We start from the raw sequence: 20,502 nt of genomic DNA, 5'->3' as shown, positions 1-20,502 counted from the left end.
AAGAGCCTGGGGCATGTCTTCCTGGTTCCCAGTGGTACTCAGAGCTTTCCTTTCTTCCCACTCCCCTGCCCAAGGCATAGCCGGGCATCCTTACAGGTGTTAGGCACCGTGGGTGAACCCATTAACCCTGAGGCCTGGCTGTGGTACCACCGGGTGGTAGGTGCCCAGCGCTGTTCCATCGTGGACACCTTCTGGCAGACAGAGACAGTGAGTAAAGGATTCAGAAGGCTGGGGCTGAGGGACAGTGTGGGAAGACTGACTCAAAACCCTGATTTCTGACTTCCACAGGGTGGCCATATGCTGACCCCCCTCCCTGGTGCCACACCCATGAAGCCTGGTTCTGCTGTGAGTGAGGTTCCCTTGGCTGGTCCTGGGGTAGACAGGAGTAAGAGTCTCGGGGCCTAGGTAGAGGGTTGGGGACTAGACTAATATGTTTGAGGAACCTGGGGCTCTGAGGGTCCCTGAGGTAAAGAGTTGAGTCACAGTTGCCTCATTCCTCTCCTTGAGTCCTATCTCCTATTTGTTTCTAGACCTTCCCGTTCTTTGGTGTAGCTCCTGCAATTTTGAATGAGTCTGGGGAAGAGCTGGAAGGTGAAGCTGAAGGCTACCTGGTGAGGTCCTGACCCTTGGATGTCTTTGAGGAGTTGGGAGGAAAGAGTACAGCAAGGGATGCTGTACTTTGCTTCAGAGTTTAGAACCTAATTTCTACTGGTAGGTGCTTGTGGCTAAAGCTCCATGGTTGAGGGTTTATCCTCTGTGAGACCCTGGAGGAAATCTTCTGGATATTTTGCCTGCCTCTCTGCCTTTTGGCCCACTTTGGCTCTTAAGGGCTCTGCTCAAAAATTCCTGATGATGCCTTTTTGGGTCTGAAGACTTAGCGCTAATTCTTCCTTTGACAAACATTCTAGTGTGAAAGGAGTCTTCATAACATAGTAGAAAATCATACAGGCTCCAGAGTCAGGCTGGTTGGGTTCAAATCCTAGATCTGCCTCTTCTGTCACCTCAGATAGGTTGGCCAACCCCTTTGATCCTAAGTTTCATTTGTAAAATAGGGCTATATAGTACCTTTGTCTTCTCAAGTTGCTGGATTGATTAAATTAGATAATCCATTTGAAGGATTTAGCATAGAACCTGACAGTTTGTGTTTAACAAATGTTAGCTGTTGTGATTTTTATGTTCGTACTTGGAGGAAGATTATCAGCCCCCACCTTCCACTTCTATCCCACTTTACTTTTACTAAGAGCAAGTTAGTAACAAGGACAGGAGTTAAATCCACGCCTTCTCACCTTAGCCTAGAATTTCATCCGTCTCTTCAATCTTCTACCACAGAACATTATTGATTGGGGCAATAATTATTCACTTTTTTAAAAAGATTTTATTTATTTATTTGACAGAGAGGCAACAAGAGAGGGAATACAAGCAGGGGGAGTGGGAGAGGGAGAAGCAGGCTTCCTGCTGAGCAGGGAGCCTGATGCAGGGCTCTATCCCATGACCTGAGCCAAAGGCAGATGCTTAACAAATGAGTCACCAGGTGCCCCAATAATTATTCACATTTATATGACTATTTTCATTTTTATCAAACTGGACTTGGTTTCCTGAGGAGACTCAAATTTACTAAATGCTTATCACTAACAGAACATTGTACTAGGCAATTTCCACATACCATTAATCCAATCCTCACAATAGCTTTGGGAGGTTGAGAATATTTTCTGTGATTTACAGAAGATCTGAAGCTTAGAGAGGTAAAGTTACTAACCCGAGGTCACACAGTTAGTAGCAGAGCGAGGATTCTCAGTCTGGATTATTTATCTCCAAAGCCTGTGCTTTGTCCTACTTCTCAGGAAGGACATTCAGGCGATTTCTTCTCAGGTTGGGCAAAACTGTGATTGTCCAGCCTGTGAGTGTGACAGTGTCTCCAGCCCCTGTCTTAAAGTGAGACAGTATAGCTGATGTACTACTGTGCCATTCCCACTCCTTAGGTGTTCAAGCAGCCCTGGCCAGGAATCATGCGCACAGTCTATGGGAACCATGAACGCTTTGAGGCCACCTACTTCAAGAAGTTTCCTGGTTACTACGTAACAGGAGATGGTGAGTCTTGGCTATCCCTTTCCCGTATCTCCCACCTTGACATGTACCTTACCCTTCCATTTTCAGGAAGAATTGGTTGGTGGGAAGAAAAACAGAGGAACATATTCTGTGTGTCAGTGTCTAATATCCAGGTAGCGCTATAGAGAAGACTGTAAGAGCAGGAATGAGTGTTGCATAGAGGGTCTCACCATGGTGCAACCTGATGTGATATATGAGGAAAGAGGTTCTTCTTTCCACCATTCCTGTGCTAAAAGAAATGGGGCATGTAGCAACGTGTATTACTATGTCATATGCATCCTCATGTGTGGAGCCTATGTTTGCCCATGACTCTGTCCACCAATCCATTCATTCTTTTTTATTTGTTGTTTAAGATTTTATTTATTTATTTGACAGAGATCACAAGTAGGCAGAGAGTCAGGCAGAGAGAGAGGAAGGGAAGCAGGCTCCCTGCCAATCAGAGAGCCTGACGTGGGGCTTGATCCCAGGACCCTGGGACTATGACCCAAGCCGAAGGCAGAGACTCTAACCCACTGAGCCACCCAGGCATCCCTGTCCACCAATCCATTCATGCATAGCTTTTTATTAAGCATGTACTATGTCTAGGCACTGATCTAAGTTCGGGGGATATTACCATGAATAAGGTAGGCAAAGTCTCTGTTCCCATGGGGCTTTTATATCTAGCAAGGGGAGACAGACAGTAAATTCAGCAAACAAGTAAATAAGCTTATCTTGCTGACAAGTGCTATGAAGAAAAACAAATAGGTAACAGGATAAAGAATGTCTGAAGGAATGGCCACCATACATGGGATAGTGAGAGAAGGCGTCTTCACTTCAGTGATATTTGACCAGAGACCTCCAGGGTGAGAAGGAGGCCAGGCATGGGAAAATCTGTGAGTGAGTATTCTGTGCAGAGACACGAACTTGAAATGTCTGAGAAACAGACTGAAAGCCTGTGTGGCTGACGTGTAGTGAGCAAAGGGAAGAATGTTACCTGAAGTCGGAGAGGTAGATAATGTGGGGCCTTGTGGGCCACAGGGAGGACTTTGGATTTTATCCTGTGTCCAGTGGGGGAGATCTTTAGGGCTTGTAAGCAGGGAAGTGATAAGAACTGATTTCTTGTTTAGAAAATAACTTTGATTTATGGAGAACAGAACTTAGGTGGGTATATTATCTATTGCCATGGAAAAAAATCACCCCAAAACTTGGCAGCTTAAAACAACAAATATTATCTCATACAGTTTCTGAGGATCAGGAATTTGTGAGTGGCTTTGCCAGTTGTTCTCATGCAGAGTCTTTCATGGATTGCAGTGAAGCTGTTGGTTGAGGCTAGTCATTTGAAGGTTTGAGTGAGCCTGGAGGATACACTTCCAAGCTCACTCTCATGTGGCTGTTGGCAGGAACCCTCAGTTCTTCACTACATGGGCCTCTCCATAGGGCTATTCATGACATGGCATCTGACTTCCCCCAGAGCAGATCATCCGAGAGAATGCCACAGGGTCTTCTAGAATCTAATTTAAGAAATGACATACCATCACTTCTGCCAAATTCTATTGATTACACAGACTAACCCTAGTACAATGAGAAAGAGGACTACAGAGGAGTCTGAATATCAGAAAATGGAAATCTGTGTTGATCTCTTGGAACCTGGCTACCACATTGGCAAGTTCAAAAGCAGGAAGACTTGTTAGGGGGCTATTAGTGTAGCAGTTTGGTGATGTGGGTCGTGTATCCTACTGTGGGATATTTATTACATTGTGCATTTCTTCTCTTTCCAGGCTGCCGGCGGGACCAGGATGGCTATTACTGGATCACTGGCAGGATTGATGACATGCTAAATGTATCTGGTGAGGGCCAGGGACCATTTCTCCTTCTTTTTAAAACTACTCTCCCAGCAAGTCCCAGCCAAAGCATTCCGAGCCAGCCAGGATGTCCTCTAGACAAACTGTGCTTGGAGTGCAGCATTCAGTTCTGGATACAGGATTTGGAGGAGGAGTGATAAACACTGGAATGTGCCTAGAGGAGGGGAACTGGGTTGGTGGGACTACTGAAGCAGGTCATGTGAAGAATGAATGAAGGGGCGTCCCCATTTGACCAGATCAAGACTGCCTTGGAGGCATAGATGGAACAGGGGTTGGGGTAGAGGCTGGGATCTCTCTCATGGCACTTGCTTTCCCTTGACAAGGACATCTGCTGAGCACAGCAGAGGTGGAATCAGCACTTGTGGAACATGAGGCTATTGCAGAGGCAGCTGTGGTCGGCCACCCTCATCCTGTGAAAGGCGAATGCCTCTACTGCTTTGTCACCCTGTGCGATGGCTACACCTTCAGCCCTACCCTCACCGAGGAGCTCAAGAAGCAGAGTGAGGAGCATCCCTAAGCAGGAACTGTAGGGTCTGACCTGATGACCCAGTTACCACAGCAAGGTGTTGGGGAGAGGCTAGAGCAAGCTGCAAACTACGAATGGATCCCAGGGGGCCTTAGGGGCTGATTGTCCTCTTCCCACTCAGTCTCCACTAGTCTCTCCACTAGGATACTAATGGCTGACATTTATAGAATTCTCTGTGCTACCACTGGGCTAAGTACTTTAAATGCATTAATCCATTGAATCCCTATAATCAGTGCTGTGAAATAGATCCTATTGTTACTCTCATCCTAAAGTTGAAGAAATTGAGGTTCAGAGAAGTTCAGTCATTTGCCCAAGGCTACACTGCTAGTAAGGTGGGATTTTAAACTCTAGCAGGCTGATTCTTAGAGTCTGAGTTCCATGAAGGTAGATTAAAATAAAACGGGATAGTAAAAGACAATGTGTTAAAAAGAGAGAAAGACAGGCAGTGATTGTAAAAATTACTCTGTGGGCAGGGCCTTGAAGAGGAAATAGGTGGGGAACAAAGCCATCTCTACCTTGGTTTTGGGAGTCTAGCTAAGGGTACTGAGGAAATGCTTAATGATTTCTTGGTTACAGTTAGAGAAAAGATTGGCCCCATTGCTACTCCGGATTATATCCAGAATGCACCTGGCTTGCCTAAAACCCGCTCAGGTATGTTCAGAGGCCTCAAGGGATTGGGTTTGGGATTGGCCAAGGCCTAGTGGTGGTGGAGTGTGTGTGGATGGAAGCCTTTTTGGCAGGGCTGGAGTGGGTCAGTGCTATTACCAGGTAACCAGAATTCTGTGGTCCCCCAGGGAAAATCATGAGGCGGGTGCTTCGGAAGATTGCTCAGAATGACCACGACCTGGGGGACACCTCTACTGTGGCTGACCCAACTGTCATCTGCCAGCTTTTCAACCACCGCTGCCTGACCATCCAGTAAACAAGACCTGCCCTTTACCCAGGCTTCTCCCTGCTTGGCTTTCAAAAGTGTTGCCCACCTTCCCCTTGCCCCCACCCAGGAGTGCTGAGGGCCAGTGCTGATCCACACCACCTCCCTTGACCAGCTGTCTGGGACCGAGGACCAGCTTTGCCCTTGGGTGGAGGCAACTTCCTGTGGCTCCTAGATAGATGAGACGTGGCTCAGCTTAGCCTCAGATTGCTGTGCCCCTAGACTGCAAGAGCCCTTGGAGCCCAGAACAGGGACCTGAAGGTCATGTCCCTTACCCAAGTTAAGTATGCAGAGGGCAAGTGAGGGTCTAGACTGAAGCAGGGAGGCAGCTCTGTAATCCTATATCAGCTCTCTCAGGAAGCACCAGAACTTACCTTGGGTATGCATTTGCCCTTCGAAACACCTGTCTGTGTGTCCCAAAACAATTGATTATTATTTTTTTAAATATTTTGCTGCTTCTGTTCTAGATCTGAATTCTCTTTTGTGCCAGATGGCAGTGTCTGTCTACCCATTTGCTTCAGGGGATGTGCAGACAGGCTGTTTCCAGACGGTTTTCAGATTACCTGCTTCTTTGCTGGAATAAATGTGTTTTGTTCCTAGGGCCAGAAGAACTTGTCTTCCTTGTCCTCTGTTCCCACCCTTCCATGAACAGTCCTGCCCATAAGAGATACTCTCAGACGAAACTCTTCTTTTCTTGCCCCAGTCATGCCCAGGCTCTGATTGTAGGAATAAAGTCTATGACCTTAAAAAGGTGGTAACTTGTTTTCTTAGGCATCTTACAGACTGTATACTTACTAGCTGCTCTGAGTTGTGTGGTGGATGGGAAGGGGAGTGGTTTTCCTCAGGAATATTCCCAATATCCTCCTTCCAGAACTTTTGGTTTGGGTATCTGCAGGCAGGGGGCTTCACTCATAGGCCCTTTGGCAAGCTCCTGAACTAAGAAGGAAAGCAAATGAAGCCAGTTCATGCCTGTGATGTTCCATCACAGCTGCATTATTTTCTGTGATCCTGTGGGAGCATTAGTGAGTGACTAAGGATTGGAACTTCAGGTTCTCTCCTATGGTCTGGGGCTAGGGAGACTCTGATGATAGCCAGATCATTTCTCCTGCTCTAATCCACTCTAAGTGTGCCACCCCCACCAAATGTATAAACCAAGGAATCACAGAATCAGCAATGTAATTTTATTTAAGGCAGCAGTGGGGAAAGGCTATGCCCCTTCACTGCCCTCCTCCTATCTCTCAGTCCTATTCTAGATCAAACACTGGAACCTGCTGGAAAGGCTGGCGAGGGGTTGAGAGGAGGGTGGCAGGGTTATGGACCCTTAGCTCAAATCAGCTTCCTTTCAGCTATACCCACACTCACAGGATTTAGGAGCCTCTAGATCTCACCTAAGGGAAACACAGCTTTTCTGGTCCTCAGATGGGAAAGCCGGGGGAAGGTACTCAGCATTCACCCTTCTGTGAACTGAAGAGACCAGCCCTCCCAAGGTGCAGGGAGGGAAGCCCCTCAGAGGGGCTAGGAGAGGAATGACAAGTACAAGGGATAGAAGGTCTCTTGAGTGAAGTCAAGTCTGGGCAGGCCTGGCTGTGCCCTCACACAGGGAATGGGTTGTCTAGGACTGCCACTCCTGCTGCCACACCACCATCTGCATGCTCGATGGCTTTGGTTCGAAGCAGATGTCCCACGTGCTTGTTCATCACAAGTGTCTTTCCCTGTCTATAGAAATGGGGGCAGGAGACACACAACTCCATTACCAAGACAACCCACACACCCAAAACCTTCCCTGGTCCCACGTGAGCAATGTATGAGTGACTGACTACATCCAAGGAAGTGCTAGGATTTTAGAATCAGATTTGGATTTGCGTCCTCGCTGGGAAATTACTAGCTCTGTGTCTTTGAGCAAGTCACTCAGCCTTTCTAAATATCAATTTCCTCAATTTAAAATAGAGTTAAAACCTCTCATTTTGCAAGATGGTCACAAGGATTAAATAAAGCAGGAAAAGCACTTAGCATGATCCCAGGCTCACATTTCATGTTCTATAGCTGTAAGTTTCCTTCTCTACCTCTCTCTTAAGATGGCTGTGGTGGTAGGTTTGGGCGGGAGCTGCTATACGTGGTTAGAGGGAAAGATTACATGGAGAGAAAGCTATGGTCAAGAGCATGGTAGGATCTGCCATTCCTACCTTGCTTGATCTTGAAGGACAAATTTTGCAGGAAGTGGTTTAAGGGACCAGGAACTATTCCTTACAAATTCCCAAGCAGTCTTCTCTTCCTGATTCTTTAGTGCTCAAATCCAAACCCAGGGGCCACTCAGCCTTTCAAAGGCAATGATTATCCTCTAGCTGGCCCCACCTACCTTTCCCCAGAATCCCTGGTGGCCTGGAAACTGGACCCAAATTCTCTTCTTCCCTGGGGTCTCCTTCTAGTCCAAGGCTACTTTCTCATCCATCTTGATACTACTTATAATTTCCTTTATAGTTACAAAACACTTCTCATCTGGGCTCCATTTGATAGCCCTGTGATGTGGGATGGTCTTGGGTGCCTGGCTTCATTTATTAATTAAGGAAACAGGTAACATGGGTAGGGACTGGCAGAGCTGGGACTGAAGCCCAGGATTCCTATTCCCTGTCCTTTGCTTCCTCCAAGTTTGCTTGGCTGACCCTCTGACAAGGAGGAGACCCTCTTGATTGGCTTACCTGACATAGACCCCAAAGATGCCCAGCTCTGAGATGCACTGGACCATTCGGACAGGGCTGCCAGGCCGCAGCAGGCAATTTCCAAAAGGCTCAGGTTCGATCTTTTCCATGAGGATGTAGGAGGCCCTCTCCTCGCTGTCCTTCAGCCGCTCCAGGACCTGTACCATCTCCTCTCCATATAGGTTGTTACCTGCAATGGCACTGGGCAGTCACCCTGGATCCTCTGCCTACCTTCTCCACTCTGTGTCCCCACTTCTGTGGTCAAGGCAGCAGCCTTAGTTCCTGACACCAGCTCAGTGAAGCAGGGCAGGCCTGGTTCCCAAGGAGGGAATGTCACTTTAACAGGCGAGTCCTTACACGAGCAAACACACCTTCCACCACACTATCCTGCCCTAGTTCTCCTCCTACCTACTTATGGCTTTCCTTAACTCACTGACTCCTGCTCCTCTTAAATATTGGGATTTCCAAGGAATCCATCTGCCACCCTTGTTTTCTGCTCTATGTACATATATATATATATTTTTTTTTTTTGACGATCTCTTCTAAGGCTCCATCTATTATTCTATGACTTGTCAACTCCCAAATCTTTAACTTAAGTTCACTGTTCTAGACATCGCATGGATATCCCATGGGCTCCCAAAACAAGCTCAACATGTCCAAATAGAACTCATTACTTCTGCCTGAACCTGCCCCCTCCTGAATCCTCCTACTGCCAATCAGGTGAAAGGCATTCCTGAGTCATATGTAACTCCTCCCTCTCCACTACATGTCACTAGCTCAGACATGTCTCTTCAGTCTGTACTCCACAATGTCATAGCCCTAGCTCAGGCCTCTGCTATTTCTCTTCTGGACAATTATACCAGCCTCCTCTGTGGTCTCTATTACCAAGGTCTCCCCTCATCCAGGACAAGCTCCATTATGGCTGAAACATGGATCCTGTATCAATCATGTGTCCCTTCCCTCCTTAAAACTCTCTAATGGACTCCTAGCACCCTCAGGATGAAATCCAATTTCTTATATATTTTCAATATCCTTTATAATGATGTCTCAAAACATCTTTTCTAGCTCAAGTGTCTGCCTCCTCCCATCTCTCATGCTATACCACAGCCTTACCAGTTACTCATCAATCCCCAAACATACACTTCCATGGACCAGTACCTCTACTTGAGGCTGCTGCTTCTGTACGGAATGCTCTCCTTCCTTCCCCACCTGGTCAACTCCTCCTTATCCTTTAAGACCAAGATCAAAACTCATCTTCTCTGGGTGTGTGAGGCAGCCATGATCCCTGCCCTCAAGGAGTTCATACCAGGCAGGAAGACATCCAACCTCCTGATTTGCCCTATCCCACTTCCCCACCATCTAGCCACAGGCATCTCAGACCAAATTTGTCCAAACCCTCCAGTTATGGTTAGTGAGGTTTCCCTGTGCTCAACAGCACTCGATCACAGGGTCTCCTGGGACACTGTCCAAGATGAGGGCCTGTGTCAGTTCCTCCTGTGTCCCCCAGAGTCTGGGACTCTGTCCATAGCAAGTGCCAATTGGCATTGGTAACAGCCTGCTAGCCCCCTTCCACTGAGCAGCGCTACAAAGGTGAAAGCACTTACCTCCACCCTCTCTCTGGGGCTTTAGCACGAACTGGCTAGGGGCAGCAAGGGCTTCAGCAATGGCCTGGTCCCCTTCTTCACCCTGGCAGGAGGCAACAGAGCAATCACCAGCAGTTCTAGACCAGAGGCAGTCCTGGTTATACAGAGCAGCATCAGAGGAAGAGCGAGAAAGGGAAGAGTGATAGCCCCTTCCGACTAGATGCTACTGTCTGGATGTGACCCCCAACAAGACCCCTAAAGCAGCAAACACAATGAGAACAAGCTTCCTCTGGCAATAGTTCATGGCTCCGCAGCAGAAGGCCTGGAAAGCCCATACAGACACTCCCCAAATCTTGCTGTCCAGCTTAGCTCCTTCCCCTTTCCACCTCCTACCCCATTTCCCCTTTGCTGATGAGCTCACAATGGATTCCAGCCCCCCTCCCCAGGGCTCTAGGGGTTCTCACACAGCATCACTAACCCAAGTCTAGCCCACTACCAGCTCCAGCCTCCCCAACACATTGGGTTCTGGGTTCCTGCCACCTGGGAAGCCTGCAGTAGGAGAAAGAGGCTACCCACACACCATGTCCAGTGAGTAAAGGCCAGCAAAGGTGGCACGGAGGCGAGCCACAGTCTCAGGCTGGCCAGGGAGCAGCATCTCCAGTATGCCCATTCTGCTCAGCTCCTGCTGCACCTTCTTCGTCCCAGCCAGCTGGGTGGCAATATCTGGGCATTTGACAGCACGTGACCTCTCCAGCAGCAAGCGTGCTTCCCAGTTCTGCAGAGGGAAGAAAACAAAAGAAATTGTACTTATTTTACTTTGGCTGACCTTTGTCGAGCATCTGTCAGGTGCCAGGTATCATGCTTTCTTTTTTCACTTTCATTATCTCCCAGGGTCACCACAAAATCTTTGGGAGACAGATGTGGATTCTTCCAATATGTAGGATTCTTGCCTTCTGGGAGCTCACAGTTTAGCACAATGGTGCGTGACTATTAAAAGGGAAGTAACAAAAGGCATAAGGGTATAGAAAAATGGATGAAGAGGTTTGAAAGAGGGGGAACACTTGTGTATGAATCTAGCTTCCTAATGTACTCCAAATAAAACCCAAATTCCTCACCACAGACTATAAGAACCTTCGGGATCTGCCTCCTGCCCTCTATCAACCATGTCATTTTCTTGACATCCCTCCATCCCATTCTCATAGTCCGGTCACACAGGCCAAACACACAAATACCATTTCCACCTCTGCATTTGTTGCTTTCCCTTCTGCATGGAATTCTTTTCCTTTTGGCTTTTCCAGTGGATGGCTGGATCCTTCTCATCCTTAAGTCTCAGCTGAAACTACCCTATTTAATGTGGGCTTCCCCATAATTCTCTATCTTTTCACCCTACTGTTTTATTCAAAGAGTTTCCCTCAACTAGAAAACAAATTTTTTTTTCTATTTTTGCTTACTTTCTGATGACTATCTCCCCGACCAAAATGTGAGCTCCGGCCCTTGTTGTCTGTCTTATTTCCTATTGTATCCCCAGTGTCTAAAACACAGTGCTTGGAGCTTTGTAAATGCTCAACAATTATTTGTTATTGTTTAATGAAGTGAAATCTGAGTAGTCAAGTAGACAGGTCAGACTCAATAGGGAGGCGTACTCAGATTAGCAGAATAATAAGAGCAAAGGCCTGCAGGTGCATAATCATAGGCTGTATGTGCTGTGGAATTTGGGGTGTGAGAGGCAGGTAAGAAGTTCTGTGGCTTCTAGGAGTTTGGGGCTTCAGAGGCAGGTTAACAGCAGAGGACCATGCCTCCCAGCTCTAGTCCCCATTCTGACAGTGGGGGGATAGCCTGTCCCTAACTCCAGACCACATCAAACTGCCCACAGCAGGATGAAGGCTAAGGCCTGAGGAACAACACCCACCCCCACCCACACTGTCCTCCCTTTGATACAATCAGTCCACCTCCACCCCCTTGCCTGGTCTTCACTAATAATCTCAGCCACCTTTGATGTTCCAGGCAGAGTTACAGGTGCCCAGAACATCAGAGATAAACCCAAAGAAGTACTCCATTATGTTAGGAACAAGGAAGCAAAATTCATAGATGATTAGGGGCTTTCCTGAGGTCACCTAGCAAGTCACTAAGCCTTGCAGATTTCATCTTCATATTCTACATCTGGTCTGAGTTTCTCAATTCCCTTAAAATGTCCTCCTCCTTATGCTCAAGTTCCTTTCCCTGTTAGCTCAACCTCTTCTCTCTTTTTAAAGTTTTCTTTGGCCCTTTCCTCTACACCCTCTCCTGGAGCCTGGATCCATTTTCCCAATGGAAAGTTTTTGTCTTCTCTAGTTGGCAGGTTCCCCCCACTCCTAACCACTTTCTAGAGGAAAGGACCTTCTACAGAGCTTCCACCTCTATGGAGCTGCTTCCTATACAACCAGGCCTTAGGGAGAATCCTATATTCAAAAATTAGACATCTGGAAGGAGCTCCCTCAATTTTTTGAGTTCCTCAACTTACAGAAATTGAGCCCAGAAAGGGTCTGGAACCTGCCTATGGTCATACAGAGGCAGAGCCAAAGTCTCCTGATCCCTATCATGCTGCTCATGGTATTTTCTAACTTATTTCTCCTAAGTGAAAGCAGAGCTTCTTAGCTTCTCCATGCTGTGGATTTGGGGCAGGAGGAGAATAATGATATACTGGAAATGCCTCTGGACTGAGAATCAGAAAGCCTGGGAATCTGTGGGATATTAGATAAGCCTCTGCATCTCTCCAAACCCTAGTTTCTCCATCTGTTTGATGGGGATAATTATACACCTCACACAGTGGTTGTAAGGATTAAAGCAAATAATGGATGTGGAATGTAATTTTGAAGCCACATGGTATGATAGCAAGATAAGGTGATATCATTATTGTCATTAACATGAATGGACAGAAAAAAAATATTCTGACACAAATAAAAGAGAAGTAAGAGTTGGCAGGAAGGAAATGTTCGGTGGTACAGTGGAACTGGTTTGCATTAGCTAGCTAGAGCTGATTGTACCCATCTCCTTCTAACTCTGCCCAGAAATGTTAAGTTGGTTCGCTTGAAATTGGCCACAATGGGAGTATACCACAGAAATCACTAAATGCTACAAATTGGGTCTCGCCCCCTGAGAAACATGACATTTGCCAGCATACCTCTAGAAACAGTATGAAAGGCTGAAGCAACATGGATTCCTGAGGATTCAGATTGTAGAAGACAGTGTGTTTATAGAGAATGAGAGGTAGCAAAAAACTTATGGGAGAATAGGAGGTTCCACCTGTAATTTCCCTGAGGATCACTGAGGCCAGGGCTCAGGGAAAAACCCAGGTTGTTGTGATGCCTGAGCTCGGTCTCTGAGGAACTTGGTGGGTCCTAGGAGGCAGAGAATGGTCTAACAAAATACCAACCTGTGGACTGTACTGACTCGGCATGTAGCCATCCCGGAAGTAAACCACAGCCACTTCCTGGCCGTCCCTAGAACACAGGATGGAGAAAGCTGCTGTGTTAAATTATAACTGATATGTTCAGCGGTTCAGTGTATTTTAAGGTGGATCAAAATGAGTTTGGTTTCTTTCAAAGTCAGTCTGCACAGTTTGCCTAGACAGGGGTTGATTGGAAGCAATGAAAACAGCTACCCATACCACCACTTCTTCCAGTAAATACATGAAGATATGCAGTAAGGAATGCTTTAGAATATTCCAGATCTAGAGTCATTCTAGGAAGGCCAGAGGGAAATAAGAAGGCAACTAGAATCAAACCAGATAAATAAATTTTTAAAAAGGGCCAAAAATTACTGAGTATCAGAATCATATTGCCATGCCTAGTGAAACACACTTATACTACTTAAAATAGCTGAAACTAGATTGAGATTTTCTTTGAAATGGTGGATGTGAGGGTATGGAGATGCAAAGTTATGAGTCTAGTCAAGACACAAACTGCCTTGAGTGGATACCAGAGGCCAAACTCGGGATTTGACAAGATGGATAGGCTTCCCCGAGGATTATCAAGGAAACCCAACGTTTGCTGGCACAACCAGTTCCTGGCATTAAAGCAGAACCAGATGAGAATAATGCCCACGATTTTCATGTGCTCATTGCTGGCCCCCAGGACTTCCCCTTTGAGGGAGGGACTTTTAAACTTGAACTATTCTTTTAGAAGAACACCTGATGGCAGCCCCTAAAGTATGTTTCATGACCAAAGTTTATCATCCTAATGTAGAGAAGTGGGAAAAATATGTTTAGATATTTTGAAAGATAAGTGTACCCCAGCACTGCAGATCTGCACAGTTCCATTATCAGTCCAGGCTCTGTTAAGGGCTCCCAATCTGGATGATCCATTAGCAAATGTGTAGCAGAGCAGCAGAAGACCAACAAAGCCCAAGTCATGGAGCTAGAGCACGGACTAGGCTATACGCCATGAATAATATTTAAAATCGATCTGACCATCAAGTGTGCATCCCTTCTGTTCTGCCAAGGCTTCTTCCTTTTTTGCTTGCATTTAATGGACACAGTCTTAGAAATACTACAGAATAAAAACGCAGACATCTTAAGTCCTTCGGTGAGTAAATGCACATTATCTATGATTAAAAGACAAATCTATGTCTTGTCTTGATTCACTGTTGTAAAACATGAGCAGAGACTAGAAGTACCATCTGGATTGTTGTGAAATGTTTAAAAGCAGTGGCCCTTCTCTGCTTTATTTCTCCCATCATGGTTTAAGTATAAAGCATTGTGAATGAAGGTAGTTGTCAGGGTGTGAGTCTTTTTCTTTCTCTCTCTTTTTTTTTTTTTTTTTGAGGGGGAGAAGTGACTCTATTTTTTTTTTTTAAGATTTTCTTTCTTTCTTTATTTGACAGACAGAGATTACAAGTAGGCAGAGAGGCAGGCAGAGAGAGAGGAGGAAGCAGGCTCCCTGCTGAGCAGAGAGCCCGATGTGGGGCTCTATCCCAGGACCCCGGGATCATGACCTGAGCTGAAGGCAGAGGCTTTAACTCACTGAGCCACCCAGGTGCCCTGAAGTAACACTATTTTAATTTTATGGGCTCCTTTCCCCCTTTTTACGGTGATCTAATTGCACTGGTTAGAAGCAGCTAACTAATTCTTTAGAATATGCTCTCTAGCCAAGTTTAACTTTATTTAGACACTGTAGATGGACAAGTTTGACTGTCTGAACCAATATGGGAATATTAAACACACAGCCCTCACTAATAACATTGTAACTTTGCTGTCAAGTATAAAAACCTTCCTTCAAGAAAAAGCTTCTGACCATTTTGTATGGCGTGTCTGGAAACATCTGTAAATCTTGTGCTATAGTAAAATAAATGTTATTCTAAAAAAAAAAAGACATAAACTGTCTTTTTTTTCCCCAGACTGTCTTTTTTAGTATCTTCCCCCTTTGATTTCTTTAATATTGTCTGATATATCTAGAAAGTAAATTAACGACTTTGTTATAAAATCGTATTTTGAAAATAGTAAGTGGTACTGTGAAATTCATGGAGGTTCTTAATTTTAATCACAAATTAAAAAACAAAACAAAATAAAACATAAAGATCCAGGTCTAAACATGTGTGTTACAAGCAATGCTACCCAATTAAGTGGTACTAAAGTCATTTAGTGGAATCCCCCTGGAGAGAAGCACAGGGCCTGGCTTGGAACACAAATCCAGGTCCCTTGAGGTCTTGCCTGGGCTCAGAGAGCAGCTCTGAGATCAATCAAAGAATGAAAGAGCTATTCCTCTTCCTCCCTGACTACCCAGCCCAACTGCCCTGGCCTGAACTGACCAGCTATGAAGATGGGCAAGAAAACTTTTAGGAACCCAGGGGCATATGAAAACCAAGGTTATTTAATTTTTAAAAATATTTTATTTATTTGAGAGAGAGACAGAGGTAGCAAGAGAGAGCACAAGCAAGGTAGGGGGAGGGAGAAGTAGGCTCCCCCCTGGGCAGGGATCCTGATGAGGGGCTCAATCCTAGGACCCTGGTTTCATGACCTGAGCTGAAGGCAGATGCTTAACCAACTGACCCACCCAGGCACTCGAACCAAAGTTATTTTAAGAAGGCCCTTATCAAGAAAGTCAGTACCTCTCAAACAACCCTTTAGAAGCAGAACATGACCAGCCTTCTCCAAACTTCCCTGAGGTGATGGGGTATTTTACCCCTGAAATTCAGAGGAGGAAAGTTAAGCCATCATATCTCCCAGAAGAAAGGATTACTGGAGGAAATGGCTGACAGGATGAGTTTCCCAAAGCAGCCCTCTATCAGATCCTTGGGGAATGCTCCCTGAACACTTACATAAACAGCCTTCGGTCTTGGTCCAGAGACCCCTTTTCAGAGACATCTTCAAACCTTCGACGGATTACATGGATATTCCTGGAAAAGATGGACAAAGGTCAGAAGGAATGGCTGCTCTGTTCTGAATGGATCTTCATGATCCTGGGGCCATATCTGGAGGTCTCCCCTCCTTTACTTACCTGGCTAGTAGCTCATTCTCTATAGCACGCTGGTCAAATATGTTCCTTTCCTTCTCTTGAGCAATCAGTAGCACCAGAGCCCTGGGGAAAGAGTAAACACAGTTGGCAGAAGTGGCTACAAAGCTTAACCTCCCTCCATCCGACTGTCTTTCAGGAGTGAGAATGAGAACACAGCTTCCCTGAAAGAGCAGATATTCTCTCAAATAAGGAGGGTCTCAGGTGATACCTGAGGCTGTAACACATTATTTCCTGAAACTAGTAAAGCTGAAGAAATGGGAGACATCTCTGCTCCTTCTCCATTAGGTAAATGAAATACTGCAATGATGTTAATTTTCTGTGCAAATTAAAATTTAGGTTTAAAATCATCCCCAAGACCCAAGGGGACTTTTTCTAAGAACTTAAAAATAATGATTTTAAAATGTTTCTGAAAGAATAAATAGGTGAAAGTACTGAAGAATATTTTATAGAAGAATAATGCTGGAGGTTGGAGGCTAATGACCATATTACTAGATTATAAAGCATATAATAAAAGAGTGTATGTTTTTTTTTAATTTTAATAGTTCCAATTTTTTAATTAATTTTTAAAATTTCTTTTCAGTGTACCAGAATTATTATTTATGTACCACACCCAGTGTTCCACGCAATACATGCCCTCCATAATACCCACCACCAGGCTCACCCAACCTCCCACTCCCCGCCCCTCCAAAACCCTCAGATTGTTTTTCAGAGTCCCTAGTCTCTCATGGTTCGTCTCCCCCTCCAATTTCCCCCAACTCCTTGTATGATACATTAGACTAGCTCAGTGGTATCCCATAGAACCTTAGAGAGCCAACTATAAAAGCATTATCTCTTGGTGCCTTCCAACATTTCTGTGATGTACATAGGGACACATTTTGTTCCACGGTATTAATGGGATCACTGAGGCTTCCCTGACCTCTTCCTTTCTGCTATCCACATACTTCTTCTTCTTTTTTTTTTTTTTACATTAACATATAATGTATTTGTTTCAGGGGGACAGGTCTGTGATTCATCAGTCTCACACAATACACAGCACTCACCATAGCACATACCCTCCCCAATGTCCATCACCCAGCTACCCTTCCCTCCCACCCCTCTCCACTCCAGCAACCCTGAGTTTATCCTCATACTTCTTCTTTTTTTTTTTTTAAGATTTTATTTATTTATTTGACAGAGAGAGATCACAAGCAGACAGAGAGGCAGGCAGAGAGAGAGGAGGAAGCAGGCTCCCCGCTGAGCAGAGAGCCCGAAGTGGGGCTCGATCCCAAGACCCTGAGATCATGACCCGAGCCGAAGGCAGCGGCTTAACCCACTGAGCCACCCAGGTGCCCCCTATCCTCATACTTCTTAAAGAAGCAGGAGCTCAAGGCCTCAGGGAGAAGCTAATACCAGAGAACTATTTGGCTATCAGTCAGGCTATTTTTAGTTATCAAAGACAGGTCCAGTCTCTGACCAGATGATCTTGAGGGACAATACTCAGCAGTAATGGAGTACCAAACTCCACTTTGCTGTGTGCCTATGGATATTTGCTGGAAAACTTGGTTGGCTAGATTTTGGCCTAGCATTCTAAGCAATGGATTCCTTCCTCCTGTACTTGGCCTGTGGTCTGTTTGTTTCTGCTTTTCTCTACTCTACTGAGCTTCCTGGACTATATTCTGTGTGACTCCTTTCCACTTAGCTGAAATACAGGTCCTGGTATGCCTCCTCTCCTGGCTTGTCTGAAATCTCTTAAGGTCAGACATGACATTGAGCTGAGTCTTGGCTTCGAGTTGGGTATCTGAGAGACAAGCTAGAAATGGTGCTCTCATAAGCCATCCTCTGTTGAGAGAGTCCCAAGGGCCAATGGCCTTGCTTTTCATATTGTAGCCTGATTTGCTCTGCTCATGGGTGGGAAGGTGGCACCTAGCCCAGGCTGGCCCACCTCCAAGAAGAGGCGGAGGAGGGAGGCTGTAGGCTGTAGGTTAAAGTGGAACTGCATTCCCAGATTAAGTCAGCCTGCCCTCTGGCAAATAATCATAGCCAGACTCAGAAAACATATTCTACCTCCTCCTGCCTTCAGTTTTGAACAGTCTTTTGGGAGCAGGGCTAGGAAAGTTGTCAGCTAAGGAAGGTAAAGTGGCAGTAGTGTGCTGGCTGGCAGTGTGGACTCCTGATCATAGCTCCCAGCATTTTATACCAAGAGTCCTTTCTTATCCTCACTCATTCTAACCACAGGCACTAATATTTTGAAAGAGTTTGAATAATTATTACCTAAATAGGAATCATACATCATACCCAGATTTCTTTAAAAAAATTCTCAAAAATTATGGTATAACTGATGAAAATTCACCTGCTCTATAAATGCTTGAGCCTTAGTTTTTCAGTCCATACTATGGGACCATTCCTCTTGGAGGCAGAACAATGCAGTAGAAAGCAGGCTTTAGAGGCAGACAGACATGAATTCTACACTTACTAGCTGTGTGACTTTGGGCAAGCTATTCCACTTCTCTTGAGTCCTCAGTATGCTCTTCTGTGAAATGAAACTAGTACTCTTAGAAGGTAGCTGCTGCTGCTGCTACTACTACAACTACTACTGGAAGTACCACAAAGTGATCCTTACCAAGGTTTGTTTTTGTTTTTGTGTCTTTCAAGCTTTTATTTAAATTCCAGCTAGTTGGGGCACTGGGTGGCTCAGTGAGTTAAGCCTCTGCCTTCGGCTCAGGTCATGATCCCAGGGTCCTGGGATCGAGCCCCGCATCTGGCTCTCTGCTTAGCAGGGAGCCTGCTTGCCCCCTCTCTCTCTGCCTGCCTCTCTGCCTACTTGTGATCTCTCTCTCAGTCAAATAAATAAATAAAATCTTTTTTTTTTTTTTTTAAATTCCAGCTAGTTAACATTTGGTGTAACATTAGTTTCAGGTGTAGAATATAGTGATAGAGCACCCAGTGCTCACCACAAGTGCCCTCCTTAATACCCATCACTCATTTAACCCATCCCCTGCCCACCTCCCCTCCAGTAACCCTCAGTTTGTTCTCTGTAGTTAAAAGCCTGTTTTCTGGGGGCACCTGGGTGGCTCAGTCAGTTAAGCATCTGCTTTTGGCTGAGGTCATGATCCCAGCATCCCGGGATCTAGCCCTGCATGGGTCTCCCTGCTCAGCAGGGAGTCTGCTTCTCCCTCTCCCTGCTCTTGCTCTCCCTGCCCCTCAAATAAATAAAAATCTTAAAAAACAAAACAATAAGAGTCTGTTTTCTGGTTCGCCTCTCTTTTCTTTCCCCGACTATGTTTATCTGTTTTTTTTCTTAAATGACATAGATGAGTAAAATCATATGGTATTTGTCTTTGACTTATTTCTCTTAGCATAACACATGCCAGCTTCATCGATGTTGTTGCAAATGGCAAGATTTCATTCTTTATTCATTCATGAGTTGTCGAACATTTGGGCACTTTCCAGAATTTGGCTATTACTGATAATGCTGCTATAAACATTGGGGTGCATTTATCTCTTTGAATCAGTATTTTTCGGTCATGTGGGTAAATACCTAGTAGTGCAACTGCTGGGTCATACGGTAGTTCTATTTTTGACTTTTGGAGGAACCTCCATACTATTTTCCAGAGCGGCCGCACCAGTTTGCATTCCCACAAATAGTGCAAGAGGGTTCCCCTTTCTCTGCATCCTTGCCAATATCTGTTGTTTCCTGTGTTAATTTTAGCCATTCTGACAGGTATGAAGTGATATTTCATTATAGTTTGATTTGTATTTCTGTGATGATGACTGATGTTGAACATCTTTTCATGTGTCTGTTGGCCATCTGAATATCTTCTTTGCAAAAATGTCTATTCACATCTTCTGCCCATTTTAACTGGATTATTTGTTTTCTGAGTGTTGAGTTATATAAGTTCTTTATATATTTTGGATACTAACCCTTTATCAGATATGTTATTTGCAAGTATCTTCTCCCATTCCAAAGGTTGCGCCTTTTAGTTTTGTTGATTGTTTCCTCTGCTGTGCAGAAGTTTTTTATCTTGATGAAGTCCCAATAGTTCATTTTTGCTTTTGTTTCCCTTGCCTCAGGCAACGTGACTACTAAGAAGTTGTTACATCTGAGGTGAAAGAGGTTGCTGTCTGTGTCCTCCTCGAGGATTTTGATGGTTTCCTGTCTCACAGTCAGGTCCTTCATCCATTTTGAATTTATTTTTGTGAATGGTGTAAGAAAGAGGTCTAGTTTCATTCTTCTGCATGTTGCTGTCCAATTTTCCCCACACCATTTATTGAAGAGACTGTTCCATTTCTCACCAAGTTTTTTCATAGCATTTTTCAAAGCATGCTTTCATTTAATGGTCACTTCCACC

The 20,502-nt window shown here is 45.2% G+C and overlaps 2 protein-coding genes and 1 pseudogene across 5 annotated transcripts in view; 2 read left to right on the top strand and 1 right to left on the bottom strand.

Annotated features, from left to right (window-relative positions):
- Positions 1-6,154, top strand: part of ACSS2 (acyl-CoA synthetase short chain family member 2) — a 47,455-nt gene extending 41,301 nt beyond the window's left edge. For both annotated transcript variants that reach the window (XM_032858817.1, XM_032858818.1), the window contains 8 exons: positions 75-207; positions 289-345; positions 531-611; positions 1,980-2,088; positions 3,864-3,932; positions 4,271-4,447; positions 5,050-5,124; positions 5,268-6,154. In XM_032858817.1, the coding sequence (XP_032714708.1) occupies positions 75-207; positions 289-345; positions 531-611; positions 1,980-2,088; positions 3,864-3,932; positions 4,271-4,447; positions 5,050-5,124; positions 5,268-5,395 (829 nt within the window). In that variant the 3' untranslated portion in view covers positions 5,396-6,154. The remainder of the gene's footprint in view (positions 1-74; positions 208-288; positions 346-530; positions 612-1,979; positions 2,089-3,863; positions 3,933-4,270; positions 4,448-5,049; positions 5,125-5,267) is intronic.
- Positions 6,155-6,563: 409 nt separating this feature from the next.
- GSS (glutathione synthetase) overlaps positions 6,564-20,502 on the bottom strand; it is a 29,708-nt gene continuing 15,769 nt past the window's right edge. For all 3 annotated transcript variants that reach the window (XM_032858820.1, XM_032858819.1, XM_032858821.1), the window contains 7 exons: positions 16,157-16,237; positions 15,978-16,055; positions 13,096-13,162; positions 10,264-10,458; positions 9,705-9,786; positions 8,101-8,290; positions 6,564-7,120 (listed from right to left, as the gene is read on the bottom strand). In XM_032858820.1, the coding sequence (XP_032714711.1) occupies positions 6,997-7,120; positions 8,101-8,290; positions 9,705-9,786; positions 10,264-10,458; positions 13,096-13,162; positions 15,978-16,055; positions 16,157-16,237 (817 nt within the window). In that variant the 3' untranslated portion in view covers positions 6,564-6,996. The remainder of the gene's footprint in view (positions 7,121-8,100; positions 8,291-9,704; positions 9,787-10,263; positions 10,459-13,095; positions 13,163-15,977; positions 16,056-16,156; positions 16,238-20,502) is intronic.
- Positions 13,360-14,358, top strand: LOC116868766 (annotated as a pseudogene).

Source organism: Lontra canadensis, unplaced genomic scaffold, assembly GCF_010015895.1.
Source record: "Lontra canadensis isolate GAN:19392208 unplaced genomic scaffold, GSC_riverotter_1.0 scaffold16, whole genome shotgun sequence".
NCBI classification, from domain to species: domain Eukaryota; kingdom Metazoa; phylum Chordata; class Mammalia; order Carnivora; family Mustelidae; genus Lontra; species Lontra canadensis.
Note: the sequence above shows the minus strand (reverse complement) of the source record. Positions and strands in the feature narration are given on the sequence as shown.